This window comes from Lygodium microphyllum, chromosome 10 (assembly GCF_053477565.2).
Source record: "Lygodium microphyllum isolate KBCC chromosome 10, Lygodium_microphyllum_v1.1.10, whole genome shotgun sequence".
NCBI lineage: Eukaryota > Viridiplantae > Streptophyta > Polypodiopsida > Schizaeales > Lygodiaceae > Lygodium > Lygodium microphyllum.
Window position 1 is genome coordinate 76,622,961 of NC_141144.1, and position 19,646 is coordinate 76,642,606.

Consider the following 19,646-nt stretch of genomic DNA (forward strand, 5'->3'; position numbering starts at 1 on the left):
AACCAAAACCAGCAGGTGCTCTGCTTCTTGTCGACGCCGCCGACAAAGAGAGGCATGATAGATCCCATACTGCCGAGCAACCCGCTGCACATTAGAGAGCAATCTTTCAAATGAAGCAGTGCCCTGAGAGGAGAAGTCCAAGAAGAATCTGTCAATCAATTGCTGCATATAGCCCTGAAAGATTGCATGCTTCAAGTAAGACGAGTTGAAACGCAAAGGGAGTCTCTCCAGAAATTGCTTGAAAGATGCAATGGGTTGTGCAAGCAGCTCAAGCTGCAAAGGGAAATGGTCCGACAAGGCATATTTTTGCAAGACTTTTATTTCGAGCATCTCGGAAAGAAAATCATCATTCTGCATGATGTATATGCGGTCCAACCGCGACCATGTTGTTGCATACTGGGCAGAATGGAAAGTAAACCCTGTAGAAGACGGGTGTAGCCAGGACCAGAGATCTTGCTTAAGAACAGCAAGAGCCAACTCATGCCACATACGACTTTCTGGCGCATCCATTACCGAATGCTCCGATGTGGACTGGGAAGAATCAACACACATATTGAAATCCCCCATCAAGAAGCCCCGTCTGCCAAGTGACAAGGAGGTCTGCAAAGTCTGCCAAAGCTCCCGACGAGATAATGGATCATTCGGAGCATAGAGGCCAAGTAACCATAAGATCTCCCCTTCGAATAAAATTTCAATGACCAAAAAGCGGCCGTGTACATCATTTTTAATAAGAACAGGCTGATATTTGTCACGTACAATCATGAGCACACCTGAATAATGCATGGCCTGTGTCCCTGCATAGAACAAACGAAAGCCATGGCAATCCACAACTTTTCCGGCTTCTCCGTGACTCTTGTGCTCAACAGCGCACAGGACATCCCACTGATTCTCATACAATACAGTCCACATGGCATGTTGCTTGTGTCGAGAACAAATTCCTCGCACATTCCACGTGGCTATTTTCATGTGTATTCAAAACAAAATCAGGTACGAGGCACAGCTTGCCTCGATTTGACTTTTTCTGCGAGAATGTCCAGGACTCCCTCGTCCAAGAAATCCGCCAACACAGCAAAAGAGTTCTGAGGACCAGATTTGGAAGTAGACGGCATATCTGCTGGCTTGGGGATGGGACGGGGATAACGACGGTCCCACGGGGTAATGACGTTGCCTTTGGTATCAAAAGCCAGCTTAGCAAGTGGACCCTTTGGACGATCCGAATACATTTTCCTGGCGGGCTGAGGACGGGGGGCAGAGGAAACCATAGCAGGAGCAGAGCGCTCTAAAGACAACATTTCCTTCCTGCGCATATATGTATGCATGGAATCTTGTGAGGTAGTAGGCACAGTATTCTCCATGCCAGCAACAACCCTGTCCCCTTTTTTTGCACATACTTCAACCCAATCAGTGGCACGGGAATCTAGACCCGAAACCTGTTGTTTACCTTTGTCCAGAACTTTAGGCGGGTGGATAGTATCCAGCGACGGAGCATCACACACCATATCTTCCATGGGCGGCGCAACATGGCCAACATCTGAAGTGTGTTGCTGCTCTGGGCATTCGGCCATAAAATGCCCCAATTGTCCACAGGAAAAGCAATGTCCTGCAAAATTGCCCCATTTCAAACGAAAGTGTAACAGATGCATACCAGAGCAATTGAGACGTAACCAAGCAGGCCTTTTCCTTGCAGTGTCCCATAACATACACAAGCAGTTGCGATTCACAGCCCTTAGACTTGGAGGGACCAGAACAGTGCCCACGGCGGCCATAGCATCCTTCAATAGTGGCCAATAAACAGCCGGACAATTTTCCACTTCTACCCACACAGGGCATTCACGTTGCAGCAGACGCTGAAAATCTGCCATTGGGCGCCATGGAACAACATGAACCAAGTGGCGATCAAAAAACAAAGGCAGTTTAGACAGGAGAGCAGCACGGTGCGTCTCAGATTTCAACAGGACCTCAAAAAAACCTCGGGGCCCAACAAAAATCTCTTCAACGCATCCCCCTTGTAGCAGACTGTGCAACCACTGGCGAATACGGGAAAGCAGTGGGATTCGACCAGTGAAGAAGAGTATCACAGCGCGATCATAAAACACCGAAAAGGAGCGTAGGACAGTTTTTTGGGTCCACAGTGGCTTCCAGAACATCATCAGGTGCAGTGTCAGAAAAGACTTCCTGATTATGTTGAACATAATCGCCAAGCAGAGTGTTGGCAAATTCCAGCAAATGCTCCCAGTCAACATCTTGAGAGTCCACAGAATCTGAAGCAACCTTAGCATAGGAACGATCCTGATGAACCACTGTCTCTTCCGAAGTATGCTTGGTACGTTTACCCGCAGGTTGGATGTCAGGACCAGGGGGCATCTCTTCGGTGCACGGAACTATATCCTCAGGTTCCTCAGTATCAGAATCCGAGCCAAGTGCTGCCACCGTTTGGTCTATGAAATCCAAATCCAAACCAGCCATCTTGAATCACGATTGGATCTCGAAGGAGGACTGACGCGCGGTGGAGAGCGGGAAACGCAACCTTGTCCTCCGCAGTCGCGACCGGTCCCAAGAGGGCGCGCGGCAGGGCACAATCCTAACAGTGCAGGGGCAGGAGGGTGGAGCACAGGGCGGGCAGTCGATGGCAGAGGGGGACAGTCGAGGGCGTAGGGCAGGGGCCAGGCGTCAGCCGAAACCCTAACACACAGGGCGAAAGGGCGAAGTGCAGGCGAAACGCAGGCGCAGAGCCCACGAGGCTTCAGAGGCAGGCGACAGTGCAGGCGGCGGGGCAGGCGACGGGGCAGGCGACGGGCGTCAGGAGCAGGCGACGGGGCAGGCGACGGCCAGACAGGCGTCCGATGTAACACAGGGCGACGGGACTGCAGACGGCAGGGCAGACGAACGCAGACGGGCGGCGTCAAGCAGGAAAACAGCACAGTCCGCACTGGCTCGCGATCAGTCAGGTCGGTTGGGGGAAGGGGTCAGGCGCGCAGGGCAGGGAGGCGCAGGGCAGGGCGACGCACAGGACAGGGAGCCGCCATCGTCGACCTTACTCTCCTCTCTCTCTCTCTCTCTCTCTCTCTCTCTCTCTCTTTCTTTCTCTCTCTTCCCCCCCGGTAATGGCTAATTATATTAATTACGGAAAAAAGTATAGGATTTAGTAAGCAGAAAAGACGAGAGTGCAAGTGGCTCTAGGCCATCTTGTATAAACCAAATACAATGGATTCGATAAGTAGAAAAGTTGAGAGTGCATTCGGCACCTCAAGACTAGATAGACACAAAGGATCAAGATTTTTGATAGGATTTTGCTGTGTGGGTCTATGCCTTTGCTGCTGAAGTCTCCAATACACCATCTTCAAAGAAATCCCCTAGCACTGCAAAGGGATTGGGCCTATGATGTTAAGCCATGAGGATGAAGGCACATCTGCAATGTGGAAAGTGGGACCTGGGTACTAGCAATCCCATGGGGAATTTCAAAGGGGGGGGGGGGGGGGGGGGGGGGAGGAATTTCAAAAGATTTTGAAGAGAAATTTTTTTTTTGATGACGGGTTTGTTGACCTGTCAGTCGTGCGCCGTGAGCCCTGTTGCAGTTCCAGTCCGTCGCATGTGTGCCATCGTGCATCGTCATTGCCCACTGGTCCCGCCCCGCTGGTCATCAGTTGCTGCCCATCAAGCGCTGGCTGCTGCCCTTGTCACGTGCTGGACCCGCGTGCTGGTCGCCGACTGCTGCTGGCACCGTTAGTCTTCTACTCGACCTGCTCGCTTGGTGCCATTGGTCCTCTACCGACTGCTTGTTGGTCTTATGCACGACCTATGCTACACGTCGTTTGCACGTGACCCACTCTGCCTCACTTGTCAAGTGGACTTCTGTCAGTCTTGCGACCTGACACTCCTTGGAAACGTGAACCTTGTAACCACTGCTTTGATACCAATTTGTAGTGACGGGTTAGGCACAAAGATCGAGATAGTCAATAGTTACGCGCAGCGAGAGACAGAGAGAGTGACAGAGAGAATTTAGAGAATGAGCACGTTTTTAGGTACAATGACGAGTGTACCACTTTAGGTTTTTAGATAGATATGTATGTGTAAGTACAAGTGCTAAGGGTTTGTTCACACCCAAGCACATTTAAAGGCACGAGGCCTTTATTCCCAACAATTCCAACCATGGTTTACAAGTGTGTCCATAAAACCATGTCTCGAGGTGGATTGAGAGGGACACACGCACATTAAAATCCCCCATTCCACCATGAAGTGACCTGATTCCTCACAAGAGAGGCAATGAACAACAAATCTGCCCCATTTCAGCGTGAACCAAGGATACATGTCAATGCAGTTAATACATATGTTTCATTTTTATGTCCCAAAACATGCATATTCGATTCCTTGTAGTTGTATGAACATTGGGGGGCCTAGAACCTTCCCAATTGCAGTCATGGCATCTGACAAGAGTGGCCGATAGACAACTAGGAAGCCTTCAACCTCCACCCAAATAGTACACTCTTGCTTAAGCAGCTGCTAAAAGTCAAGCATGGGTCTCCAAGGTACAACATGAACCAACTTCTATCAAAGAATAACAAGAGCTTGCTCTCAAGGGTCTTGTATGTTGGTCAGCTGATTGTAACAAAACTTCATAAAAGCCTCTCGGACAGACAAAAATTTTTTCTGCACATTCCTCTTGCATAGTAGCCACTGCCTAATCCATAACAAGAAGGAGATTCAAGCAGTGAAGTACAAGATAACACCTTTTTCATGAAAACAAGTAAAAGATTTTAACAGCTTCTTCATGTTCACATCTGTATCAAGAACATCCTCCTCATCAAAGTCTGGAAGGTTATTGTGATTGTGTTCCACATATTCATTCAGCAAGGTGTTTGCGAATTCCAACGAATGTTCCCAATCTAAATACTGTGACACATCAGATTGACTGGCAGCTTGATCATAAGATAACATCTGAGGCATTTATGATGTCGACCTGTCTGATCCATGCTTGGGAGCATCCTGAGCATGTTTATTGCATTTTACTATCAGCTCAGAATCAGTGTGATTTTTCATCTCTTCCTCATTTGCATTAGGAGCCAAGGCTGCCACTGTGTGTTCAATTAAATAAGTATCAAGATTTGCTATACATACTGTCTCTAAATTGCAGATTTTTTTAGACTTTCCAGGACGACTCATTCACAAGCATGATTGCAGTTTATGGACTTACAGCAAAGAGAGGTTGCAAGGAACTAAAGCAACAGATTGGATCGTCATTACTTCTTCACAAGTCTCGATTTTCTTCAACTCCAACTTGAGACGGATTGGGGCCCTTAGATTGGTTATGCTGCAATCTTTCTTTAACATAGCTGGGGGACTCTTTTTCACCAAAGCCTTTGTCCATTGGTTCCGTAGATCTTGAAACCCTTGAGTGAATTGCTCCACACTCTAGTTCTCCTTCTGCACACAGAATAATAGTTCTTTCCATACCATGCTTACATACTTTATTTTCGTACACTTTTGAATCAAGACTTGCTTTGCATCTTCATGTGCATGGCCATTGGTGGTTGTTTAGTAGCTTCTTGGCTCATATACTCAATCAACCATTCTCTACCCACTCTTGGTATCTTATTACAAAAGATCTTCGATCAGTTTTTTTCTTTTAGATCACCCACTATGCATACCACTTCAAAGTCTTCAACAAATTTCACCATTTTCAAAGAAACAACTTGGAACTCTATGGCAATTTGTTTTTGCCTGAATCTTGTAGAAAGATCCTTGGCAAAGGGCATCTCAAAGATATGAAGCTTAAAAGATAGAAAATTAGAACACTACCTTAGATCCAAAAACTAGCAAGATTTCAAATTCACTGCAAAGCCCAAGGCACTTCAAGCCAAGAGAAAGATGGAATAAGGTCGACACCATATACCAATAACATGTGTACAATAACTCAAGACTTCTTGTAGCTCGTAGAAACATGATATAGCATCACAAACTTCATGGCCACAACTCACTGGTACATGGTATATGAAGGCGTGTCTACTTTACAACTGCTCTTTGTTGAACTTAGTACGATAACTCCTTGGCAAGGATAACCTCTTTAGGAATGGTACCTTCATACTCATATTCTTTATCAAGGAGCGCCAAGCTTTCCACGCAAGGCTCACAAACTGAGAGCTTTAGCATCACAATCCCCCTACAACTCCACAACACGTAGGCAAATAGAAAAACTCAAATCACATTAGGGGAGGTCTTTCTCCAATGCTCTTCCAACTTGCAAGGACTTAATACTCCACAAGTCGATTCCACACCTCTGTGGGCACACTTGAAATTGTTGGGCCTTTAAAATAAGCATCCTCAGTCACTACCTTGGCTCCTCGCCTTCTTTGCCACACAATGGACAGCCAATCTGACCTCAACCGCCACAAAATAGAGGCAGCAAACTCCTCTGCCTTCTCAGCTTCACAAACAGTTCTTTTCACCTTGGCTATCTCCCAGTTATTTCACCTCCAACCCACAATAGCAGGAGACCACTCCTTCAGGTCATTAGCACCAGTAAGCACACTGGTCACACCAGCAGTATGGTGTCAAAACATGTACTCTTCTAATAGAAATGAATAGCTGGGTTCTCAGAGTTGTTTGCTTTTGTGACTTCAAAACCACGGTGATCTCTCTCACTTTATATAGGCAGCCTATATAGGCTTCAAGAAAAGCATAAAAGCTTCAAAAAAGTAACATGGTGGTCAATATGGCCTCCCTCCATGCCACAAATATCATTGCCATAGCTAGTATTGGTTCTGCCACCAATGGTGCCACCTCCATGGATTGGACAAAAATCCGTGTTTTAAAAAGCATAAAGCAGACATAGATATCACTTTGGCAACATACTTTCAATACACAAACCCACATGAGTAGCGTATAACATATCTTAGTTTGATATGGATTAGTACAGGATTGCCAGGGTCAATATGTCACATCATCACATGCCATGCTACCATCTCCAAGTCATGCATGGGACTTATTTTCCTATAGATTTATATCTCAGAGAAATTTTATTTGTTCTCATTGAAATGGTGTTACACAAGCTCCATGATGTGCATGTAATGTTGAATGTACATTGTGCCAATCTTGAGGTGAAGTATCTACCTAAGTGACTGTACTGGAACATGTGGATGGATGCACCTTTTATTATAATTCTGCTGATTCACAACATTCAAGATAGTGGTGGACCGTGCATTGGTTCCCTTTTGTCTACTTTGATTCTGTTGTCGCTTCCCCTTTTGTATTCTTGTTGCATTAGATTTTGGTCATGGACAGACTTGATGAGAATGTATGTTTCAAGCTTTAGAATTAGCCTGCTGGTGGCGTATCGGGAGATACCACATGGTGATGAGTGTAGCACTTACCCTTTTTTAACTGTCTTGTCCTTCAGAATTGGTATTGGATTACATAGCAGGACCTACCTTTCACATGCTCAGGTCTATCTGTGATGTGCATTAATGATTGATGACAACAGTGGTTGCATTTTAACCATGTACTAAGTTGTTAAGTGTGATCATGTTGTAAGTTCTAATCACACTATGGTTGCATCCCAAAAAAGGTTGTGTTGTAATCATGTAATAAGTTGTGCTGATTCTGGTTGTAATTTTGCATTCAGTTGGAATTCAATGACCTCTGTTGATATTTCTGTATGAGGAGCTTTGTTCCTGCAACTGTCTACTCATCTTTGTACTCCTGCAATCAGTGAGCAGAGCGAGAGTGCAGAAGTCATGGGCTCTGGAACAACTGTTCCTGCTGAGCTTGCTGGAGTAATGCCTGCAGCAGAAATCTTTCGACTTGTGCTTGCTACTTTTAAGATTCTTGACTGGCGTCTGTTTGGTGGCTGAGGTAATTCTTATTTCAACAGGAACTTTAGCAGAATGAGGGAGCAAGTCCCAACAAGGCAAAAATTGGTGGAACTCCGTGGGTTTCTTCCGAGTTGTTGCCTGTAGTAGACATATGTTGACACTAGTGAATGTCTGGTCTGTAGTGATTACTTCTGCAGTTTTCCCTTTACTGCAAGTACATATTCTCAATCATAATATTCGGTGCATGCTCCTAACATGAGGATTTGTTTTCAACTTCATGTATGGCCTTGTTTATTTTGTAATTCATGCATCTATGTGGGCAAATAGTTCGTGAAATTATTCTTTATGACTGTTGTTGTAGGGTTAACCATTGCATTAAAGGAAGACCTATGCAAATTAGAGATGGACTTTTTTAGGGCTAATCATTGCATTAAAGAAAAACCTATGTAAATTAGAGTTGGATAGTTTTAGACTTCATGAAACCAATTCAAGAAGCACAAGAATACTAAGAAGAGGATAAAGATTTGCCTTCAGCCTAAGATACTGGCATATTGTCTTGTCCATGGTTTTAATGAGTCTTCTTTATCCTTTTTTGGTGGACCTAATACAACTTAAACCATTTCATGTTTGAGCCCATTTTGGTATGATTATATTTTCATGAATAGCATAGTGGAACCAATTGAAACTTCTCCTTGAAACACACTTATAGCAGGAACACTAAAGAATCAAATTTCAATGGTAGAGCTTAGTACCAGAATATCTTGCACAAGGCAAAGAAAGTATGCTTGCATATAGTGCTAGGAGACAGTTACATAATGTGGACCCAAACACAAGCCAAATACAATATTCAAACACATAATAACATAGTTAAGATTACATGCTAAATGTGGTATAAATTTGCCTTGGAATTCATAGTCAAGAACCCTCCACCCTCCTTTAACTACTATAATTGTAGAGAGATTTCACATCAACTCATGAGAGTGGACTCAAATTACACGTAAAAGCTTTTGTGTATGTGTCACAATACATTGCACATATACATTTCAATGATAAAATCTCTCTTTGCCAATAGTGCTTCTTGAGATTCATACATGGGTCTTGATATCTATGACGCTTCCAAATGTAGAGCCTAGGGCATGTCATCAAGGATCCTACGACTTCGATATAGGGAACAAAATCAATCAAATATGCATGCTCTTCATAGATTATTAAATTTAGATGCTAGCCAAATAATAACTTAAACAACTACTACAATTTACACCTCAACATCTCAACAACACAATCAAACCAAAAGTAAAAGTGATTCATTACATTTTGGAGTCAACAACTACTTGAGTCTCAACCCTCTAATAATAAGTCTTCTAGATTAAAAAATAGCATGGAAAAGTAACATTATTTTTGCATTAAAAAAGTACTAAATATGCAAACCCTTGAAGAAAAGCCCAATGTCACATCATAGGCTTCTCTCCTATCCTAAACCCAACATTGGCTTTGGTTGGGGTGATCTCAATATATCCATGACATTGACGATGTGGCTCTGTGGGTTTTATGGTGACAGAAAATAGTGGCATGAATTTTATTGTAGTCATGTACACACTATCAAGAACCAATAGTGCAATGTTTCATAGCCAAATAGAACTTTGTGATTCTACCAAGGGTAAGGTTGTCCTTTGTGCTTATTGCCATTGATGGAGCAAGTACTTCAAGGTTTTTTGGATGTGTAAATTGAAACATGAATATCACTTGAGTAATGTGAGCATTGGTGAGAATCTAGTCCTTATAAAGGCAAGGGTTTCTCCACAAGATTTGCCAATTGAGGGTTAGTCGAGCCTTAAGGTCAAGGGGATACGAAACATAAAAATATGACATATCCATCAAAAGATTACTTTGCACATTGACCATATTTATTTGTGTTTCAAGTAGGTGGACTTACCCAAATTTGATATCTAGACTTTGTTCAAGATTTCAAATACTTATCTTTATACATGAAATGTGTGTGTGTGTGTGTGTGTGTGTGTGTGTGTGTGTGTGTGTGTTGTGACGATACATTGTGCATATACAATTGAATGATAAAATCTCTCTTTGCCAATAGTGCTTGAGATTCATACATGGTTATTGATGTCTCTAAAGCTTCCAAATATAGAGCGTAGATCACATGTCATCAAGAATGCTATGACTTTGATTTAGGGAATGAGATCAATCAAGTAGACATGCTCTTGTAGACAATCAAGTTCAGAGGCTAGCCAAATGATTACCTAAATATTAACTACTACAATTTATACCTCAACATCTTAACAACACAATGTAAAAGTGATCCCTTACATCTTGGAGGCAAGGACAAGTGAGTCTCAACCCACTAACAATAAGTCTTCGAGATTAAAAGTAGCGTAAAAAGGGAACACTATCCTTGCATTTAAAAAACACTAAATATGCAAAACCATGGAAATAAGCCCAATATCAAACCATAGGCTTCTCTCTATCCTAAACCCAACATAGGCTTTGGTTGGGGTGATCTCAACACATCCATGACATTGATGATGTGGCCCTTTGTGGGTCTTATGGTGATGGAAAATGATGGCATTCATTTTTTTGTAGTTATGTACACGTTATCAAGAACCAGTACGGCAAGGTTTCATGGTAGTATAGAACTGTGTGATTCTGAATCATGGCGTGAAATTACAAAATATAAATATAATGATCAAGGGGATACAAAATATAAAAATACAATATCTCCATCAAAAGATTACTCTACACATTGACCATATTTACTTGAACTTCAAATAGGTGGACTTATCCACAATTGATATCTAGACTTTGATCAAGATTTCAAATATATATCTCTCTACATAAAATGTGTGTGTGTGTGTGTGTCACAATACATTGCATGTATACAATTGAATGATAAAATCTCTCTTTGCTAGTAATGCTTCTTGATATTAATACATGGGTCTTGATGTTTATGAAGCTTCCAAATGTAGAGCATAGAGCACGTCATCAAGAATGCTATGATTTTGATATAGAGCACGTCCTATGGTGATGGAAAGTAGTGGTATAAATTGTTTTGAAAATCACGTACACACAAACAAGAACCAATAGTGCAAGGCTTCATAGTGGTATAGAACTTTGTGATTCTACCGAGGGCAAGGTTGTCCTCGATGCTTATGAGCATTGACGGGGCAAGTACTTCAAGGTTTTTGGGATGTGTAAATTGAAACATGAATATCACTTGAATAATGCAAACATTGGTGAGAATCTAGTCCTTCAAAGGCTTAAGGGTTTCTTCACCAAACTTGTCCAATGGTGGTTAGTCTCAAGGCTTAAGATCAAGGGTATATGAAAGATAAAATTATGATACCTCCATCAAAAGATTACTCTACACATTGATATTATTTGGGTTTCAAATAGGTGGACTTACCTATGATTGATATCTAGACTTTCATCAAGATTTTAAATATACATCTCTCTACATAAAATGTGTGTGTGTGTGTGTGTGCGTGTGTGTGTGAGTGTGAAAATTGAATGATAAAATCTATTTTTGCCAAGAGTGCTTCTTGAGATTTATACATTGGTCTTGATGTTTATGAAGCTTCCTAATGTAGAGCGTAGAGCACATGTTGTCAAAGATACTATGACTTTGATATAGGGAATGTAATCAATCAAATACACATGCTCTTGTAAATTATCAAGTTCAAAGGCTAGCCAAATGAATGCCTAAATAATTAATACTACAATTTACACCTCAACATCTTAACAACACAATCAAACAAAAGTAAAAGTAATCCCTTACATCTTGGAGGCAAGGATAACTTGAGTCTAAACCCCCTAACAATAAGTCTTTGAGCTAAAAAATAGCATGAAAAAGGAACATTAACCTTGCATTTAAAAAATACTAAATATGCAAAACCATGAAGAAAAGCTCAATATCAAACCGTAGGCTCCTCTCTTATCCTAAACCCAACATAAGCTTTAGTTGGGGTGATCCCAACATATCCATGACATTGATTTTGTGGCTCTTTGTGGATCTTATGGTGATGATAAATAGTGGTGTGAATTTTTTTGTAGTCATGTACACACTATGAAGAACCAATAGGGCAAGGTTTCTTGGTCGTATGGAACTTTGCAATTCTACCAAGGGCAAGGTTGTCCTCAGTGGTTAACGGGGTTCATGGAGCAACTACTTCAAGGTTTTTGGACGTGTAAATTGAAGCACAAATATCACTTGAGTAATGCCAACATTGCTTAGAAGGGTTTCTCACCCCTGAGATTTTTCCAATGAGGGTTAGTCAAGGCTTAAGATCAAGGGGATACAAAAGTTAAAAATACGAATCAAAATATTACTTCACAAATTGACCATATTTATTTGGGTTTCAAATGGGTGAACTTACCTACAACTGATATCTAGACTTTGGTCAAGATTTCAAATACATATCTCTCTACATAAAATGTGTGTATGTGTCACAATACATTGCATGTTTATAGTTGAAAAAATCTCTCTTTGCCAGTATTGCTTCTTGATATTCATACATGGGTCTTTATGTCCATGAAGTTTTCAAATGTAGAGGATAGAGCACATCATGAAGAATGCTATGATTTTGATATAGGGAAGGAGATCAATCAAATATACATGCTCTTGGTAGATGATCAAGTTTAGAGGCTAGGCGAATGATTACCTAAACAACTACTACCACAATATACACCTCAACATCTTAACAACACAATCAAACCAAAGGTAAAAGTGATCTCTTACATCTTGGAGGCAAGGACAACTTGAGTCTCAATCCCCTAATAATAAGTCTTTGAGATAAAAAATAGCATGGAAAGGGAATATTATCCCTACATTCAAAAAATACTAAATATGCAAAACCATGAAAATAATCCCAATATCAAACCATAGGCTCCTCTCTTATCCTATACCCAACATATGCTTTAGTTTAGGTAATCTCAACACATCCATGACATTGATGATGTGGCTCTTTGTGGGTCTTATGGCGATAGAAAGTAGTGGCTTAATTTTTTTTGTAAGCCATGTACACACTATTAAGAACCAATAGTGCAAGGTTTCATAGCCATATAGAACTTTGTGATTCTACCAAGGGCAATGTTGTCATTAGAGCTTAATGGGGTTGTGGAGCAAGTACTTCAAGGTTTTGTTGGGGGGTAAAGGCGTCGTTGCCTAGCCGCCCATGTATTACTACACTAATAGTACCCATGCATGCACACTACCAGGGGCGAGCACCCATCACTGTCACTTCATTCTGCCATCTTCTCTTTTAGCATACACTAACCTTTGTCAGGTCCTATCAGTTAGGCATACACCTAGCTTGGCTTACTCTCTGAGTTATTTATGCAAGGGCTTGCATCCTTCTACTAACATCAATTTCTCTAACACATTTGGGTGTTTGGCTCATGGTTCTTGGCTGCTACAGTGTTTGTTACATGCTCGCTTTATGCAGGATCTGACCTTGCAGTCATACTTGACTTTGGATCACTATTAGCTTATTGTTTGCTCTCCTTTTCTCATTGCTGTGATTTATTATAGCGAGCTATTTTATGTGGACTACTATGATGTATTTACTGAGTTTAATCATGTCATTTTGATGTACTTTTGGCACTATTTGGTGGACAGCTAGTCATTTTAGTAGTTTCTCTTATTTTTAGCTTGTTTTGTTAGCGGTTTTGGCTTGTTTACTGCTAATTACGATAGGCTGTTTTTTGCATAGTTTTCCTTTATTTGACTCATTATGGCTTGTCATCTCAAAGATACGGCTTTGTTTAACATTGCCAAGTTGAATGGCACTAACTACGACTATTGAAACTCTCAAATATGGTAGGTTTTGGTGTAAAAATTACAGATTAAGCCACTAAGAAACAAAGGTATTAAACCCGAGAACATGGATGATTGGGCTGATTTAGATGCACTATGCAAGTCCACTATCATTTTATCACTCTTTAAAGAGGTCTACAATATTGTTGTTGAAGATGAAGATTAGAGTGCATGGAATCTATGGGAAAAGATTCATGAACTTTATGTAAAGCAAAGCCCCACCTCGCAAATGTATTGGCTTAAACAATTGATGGATCTCTGCATGAAGGAGAGGACCCCATTGTTTGCTCACTTTAGCTAGTTTCATTTTATCATGAAAAATCTGCTTCAACAGGGTATTGAGTTTCAGGATAATCTACATCCTTTGTTTCTGCTTGGCACTTTACTTGTCTTGGGATGTATTTCGCACTGCGATCTGTACCAACAAACTTGATGGGCTAAAATTGAAAGATATAGAGAGATCTCTTTTGACTGAAGAAATTAACAAGAAAAACAATGATGCTTCTCGCAGTTCACATGCTTTATCCATTAGAGGTGGCAAGAAATATAATGATCGTCATGGGAAGGACTCTCAAAATTCCTGATCTAAGTCACGTGGACGTAGCAAGTCCCTTGGACGCAAGTCTGATCTTACATGCCATTATTGTGGGAAAGCAAGACAGGTACGGCCATAATGCCATAAGATGCACGATGAAAAGCGCAAAGATAAGGGGAAAGAAAAAGTGCAAAAGAAATCCAATGATCGCAGCATTATACCTGCAAAGTCCAACGTAAAGATTGAGAAGATAAATGTCATGCAACCTAAGGAGTTTGATGGTGACCACATCTTAGCAACCTCTTCATGTGATGCCTCTCAGCTGGCCAAGGCTCAGTCTATGCATGCACAGTGTTGGCTCTTGGATTCAGATGCATATTTTCATGTGACCTCCTACTGTGTGAGTGGTTTCATACCTATCGCACTGTATTTGGTACTGTGCGCTTAGGTGATGATCAGTCTCTTGCTATTGTTGGCATTGGTGATGTCACTCTACAGTTTTCCTCTAGTAGCACTTTTGTTCTGTATAATGAATGTCATATGTCCACACTAATAACTAAAAGCCTTATGTCCGATGGCCAGCTTGATGATGCAAGCTATCATATATGCTTTAGTGATTCTACATGGAAGATAACCCATGGCACGCTTGTTCTTGCAAGAGGTGCCAAGTCTAGCAGACTCTACCCCTTGGTTGTATCTAGTACTAATTACCATTTTTTGTTAGTGGGTTCTATCTCACATGTATCTCTCTAGCATGCTCATCTTGGGCATATGTCGCTTAAGGGAATGAAAATGCTTAGTGCTTTGCAGTATCATCTGCCTTTTCGAACTACTCGCATTTTGAGTCGTGTGATCATTGTTTATATGGCTCTTGTGCATTCAGATGTATGTGGATCCATGCCCTATCAGTCATTAGGGGGTGCGAAGTACTTTGTCACATTTATTGACGATTATTCACATAAGTTTTGGGCTTATCCTATAAAGTAGAAATTTTATGTCTTGACTATCTTTCAACGTTGGCTTACTCTCACTAAGAATCAATTTGGCCATAGGTTGAAATCCCTAAGGACCGATAATGGGGGTAAGTACATCTCACGTGACTTTGAGCAGTTTTGTGACGAGCGGGGTATTAAGCGTCAGTTGACCACCCCTTACACCCCTCCCCAGAATGGTATGGCTAAGTATATGAATAGGATTATCCAAGAGAGGGTCTGTAGTATGCTTAGCCAAGTAGGCTTACCACAATACTTTTGGGCTAAGGCAATCTTTATTGCCATGCATCTCATTAACAGGTCACCTTGCAATAGTGGTATTGACTTCCAAGTTGTAGAGGAGGTATGGACAGGAAAGCCTCCCTCATATTCTCATTTGTGTGTCTTTGGATGTGAGGTCTTTTGCCATGTTCCCAAGGACAAACGCAATAAGCTGGATTCTAAAAGTGTGAAATGCATTTTCTTTGGTTATGGAGATGCAGATGAGATGAGATATCATCTTTGGGATCCGCATGCACGAAAAGTGATCCGCAGCCATGATGTTGCATTCCATGAGGACAAAATGCATATGCAGCTTGAGAAAGTTGTTGAGATATGGATAGTTATCTTTCAGGAGGAGCCCAGTGCTCTCACACAGCCAGCTAGACAGCCTGCACCAATAGCTGACGATCTTCATGGCCAAGATGTTAGACAAGATATTGGGACAGGCAGCACAGTTTGCATTGAGGCATTCTACTAGAGATAGACGACCTCCTGACCGTTATGAGCCCTCCATAAATTATGTCTTGGTTACAGATGTAGGAGAGCCTCTCACCTATGATGAGACTATGCACAGGGGTGACAATCACTCTTGGGAGAGGGCTATGCAGTCTCAAATTGACTCATTGCATAAGAATCGTACGTGGGATTTGATTTCCTTGCCTAGTGGAAAGTGGGCTTTGCCTTGCAAGTGGGTGTATAAGTTGAAAAGTACCCCTGGACACCCTAGGCCGGCATACAAGGCCAGATTGGTAGCAAAGGGTTTTAAGTAGGAGCATGGCGTTGACTTTGATGAGATCTTCTCTCCTCTTGTTAAGATGACTACCCTACACTTAGTCTTGGCTTTGGCACAGCTTGACTTGGATTTGTATTAGTTGGATGTCAAGATGGCTTTTTTACATGGTGACTTGCATGATGAGATATACATGGAGTAGCCTAAGGGCTTTGCAAATCCTGGCAGCGAACGCCTAGTGTATAGATTGAGAAAGAGTCATTATGGCTTGAAGCAGGCACCTAGGGAATGATACCACAAATTTGATGCATTTATGGATTCATAGGGCTATAGTCATAGTGCTATGGATCCATGCTTGTACATAAAGAAAGCCCGTAATGGTTCATTACTGATTTTGGTACTCTCTGTGGATTACATACTTTTGGTAGGGAAAGCTCATGATAACCTACATGCTCTTAAGGATCGGCTCAAGAAGAGCTTTGAGATAAAAGATCTAGGATAGGACAAGCCTCTCATATACTTGGTATGTGCATTACGCATGATAGGTCTCAAGGACTACTCTATCTGTCATAGAAGGAGTATATCCATAAAGTTCTTAAGCGCTTCCGTATGCAGGATATGAAGCCTATTGGTTGTCCATTGCCTTCTCATGTGAAGGTATCATAGACTGCTTGTCCACATACAAATGAGTAGAGGGTTGAGATGGCCAAGATTCCCTATGCATCCATAGTGGATAGTCTTAAGTATGCCATGATAGCCACCCGTCCAGATATTGCATTTGCAATTGGTGTTATGGCATTTTATATGGCTACACCTCTAGCAAGGGGCATTGGGATGCCATGAAGGGTATCATGAGGTACCTGAAGGACACTGCTAATATGTGCACATGTTATGGTAGCTAGGATAAAGCAGTCATGGGATACATTGACTCTAACTATGCATGTCATGTAGATAGTAGGAATTCCACTTCTGGCTATGTGTTCACTTTTGCTGGAGATGTCATTTCATAGATTTCTAGGGTGCAAGAATGCACGACCCTTTCTACTATAGAGGCTGAGTATGCTGCAAACCATTGAGGCTTGCAAGGAGACCATTTGGTTGGATTGTTTAGTTGCTGACCTTGGTATTATAGATACTATCTCTATACTACATTCGGATTATATGAGTGCTATCCAGTTAGCCAAGAATCCCGTCTTCCATACGAAGAAAAAATACATTGAGGTGAGGTATCACTTCATTCGTGAGGTCATTGAGGATAGGTCTATTGACCTTGTCAAGATCTCAACTAACCCGAATCCTACAAACTTGCTCACAAAAAGCCTCTCTATAGAGCGCTTTGCCTTCCTTAGGAGGTTGATGGGCATTGGATGAGATGACATCTTTCCTCATCCTGTTGTATCTATGTATATGTTGTACGTCTTTTCTTTTTTCTTTTCACTCCTCAGTGAGGCAAATTTTCCACTAAGGCTTGCAAGGAGGCCATTTGGTTGGACTGTTTGGTTGCTTACCTTGGTATTGCAAATGATATCTCTACACTATATTTGGATTCTATGAGTGCTATCTAGTTAGACAAGAATCCTGTCTTCCATACGAAGATGAAACACATTGAGGTGAGGTATCACTTCATTCGTGAGGTCATTGAGGACAGGTCTGTTGACCTTGTCAAGATCTGAACTAACCAAAATCCTACAGACTTGCTCACAAAAAGCCTCTCTACATAGCGCTTTGCCTTCCTTAGGAGGTTGATGGGCATTGGATGAGATGACATATTTCCTCATCTTGTTTTATCTATGTATATGTTGTACTATCTTTTCTTTTTTCTTTTCACTCATCACTGAGGCAGATTTGCCTTTAAGTGGGAGGTTGTTGGGGGTAAAGGCGTCTCTGCCTAGCTGTCCGTGTATTACTACACAAACAATACCCACACCTGCACACTGCACAACAAGCGACAGCGGCGGGTGCCCATCACTATCACTTCACTCCTTATTCTTTCAATGACATTCTTGAATAAAGGGAATGCTAGTCATGTTGAGAAATAGACAAATGATATATCTATCATGAATCCCATATCCACAATGAGGAGAGTGGAACAACCCAACTTCTATAAAGCATTGTACTTTCAAGATAAGTAATGCAATATGATGGTACTTTTGTCCTTTCAGTTAAGTGTTTGAGTCATTGTCGAGTCATTGTCCAACCACACAAGACTGTGTTTATGAGTCCAAGTCTCAATCTTGGAACCTAATTCACTTGTGTGACATTTTATCTTCAACTTTATGTCTTCATGAGTTCACTCTTCACCTTCCAACCTCCATAGCTCCTACCATGCTCTAGATCCAACATTTTCACATGGTATCAGAGCTCATCCGAGCATAGCCCAGCTCAATCTATCTCTTCTCTATGCTCTCTCGAGCTTTCTTAACCTCTATCCAATCATGACTCCATTTTCAACTTCATCTTCATCTTGACCTTGTGTCTACCATAGCCAAAACAATACCTACCCTACTTTGAGTACTTAGATCTCTCTCTATACGCCATATCTTCCAGTGCTTCCTTCTAGAAAAAATTTTCTTGACTTCCAAAGCTTCCCTGTGGCACATCAAACACCAACATTGTTCCACCAACATTACGTTTTTTGTCAGTCGTTGCCCAATCTGCGTCTACACATGTTTGTACAGCCTGCACCATGCATATAGACCGTGATGTTGACGATGATCATGGGGCATTTCAAGACCCCCAAGTGGAAAATCTCTGGTTGAAAGGGCTCCCCAAAATTCTCTCTCTATCTCTCACAATTTGTGAAACCCTAACTATCATCTCTCTGGGCAGCCATAGCCAAAGCTTCAAAGCTTGACATTTTCACTATTTCATCTCATTGAAGCTATCAACAATGATTTTAATCATTGAGATACACTTTCTTAAGTTCACTACAGATCTAGAAGTGCCCGATGAAGCTCAAAATCCATCCACAAAGTTCGTGAGAGAAAGCAGATCGAGCACCAACTAGTATCCATTAATACTCAACTTTGTTGATACATTGAACTACAACTCTTTTGCTGGTTATTTGAACCTTATCAACATGGCAGAGCTTAAGCAAATAGCAAAGTTCAATGGAGAAGGATTCCACACTTGGAAGGAAAAGACCATGTACCACCTCATGAGGAAAGACCTCTGGGATCTCTTTAAAGATGATGAAGGTGATGCAGATGGCGGGAAAGAAGATTCAGAAAGTGGGATTCTTGTAGTAGCTCCACCAAAAACCAAAGAATGGAAGAAGATGAATAACAAGCCACTAGGCATCATTGCTTGGGGACTAAGTGATGATGTGCTACATCATATCTCTGGCATTAGAGATGCTAGAGTTGCTTGGGAGGAACTTGACGAGATCTTTGGTACACAAGCAAAGAATTCAAAGGTAAAATTACTTGTGAAGTGTTATAAACTAGATATAAAAGATAGTACTTCTATGTCCATACACATTAACAAGTTCAAGAGC

General features: G+C 41.6%; 1 protein-coding gene across 2 annotated transcripts in view; it reads left to right on the forward strand.

Annotated features, from left to right (window-relative positions):
- The window catches only part of LOC148030186 (uncharacterized), a 99,413-nt gene extending 91,263 nt beyond the window's left edge, over nt 1–8,150 (forward strand). For both annotated transcript variants that reach the window (XM_087686460.1, XM_087686461.1), the window contains one exon: nt 7,706–8,150. In XM_087686460.1, the coding sequence (XP_087542586.1) occupies nt 7,706–7,847 (142 nt within the window). In that variant the 3' untranslated portion in view covers nt 7,848–8,150. The remainder of the gene's footprint in view (nt 1–7,705) is intronic.
- The last annotated feature ends 11,496 nt before the right edge of the window (nt 8,151–19,646 follow it).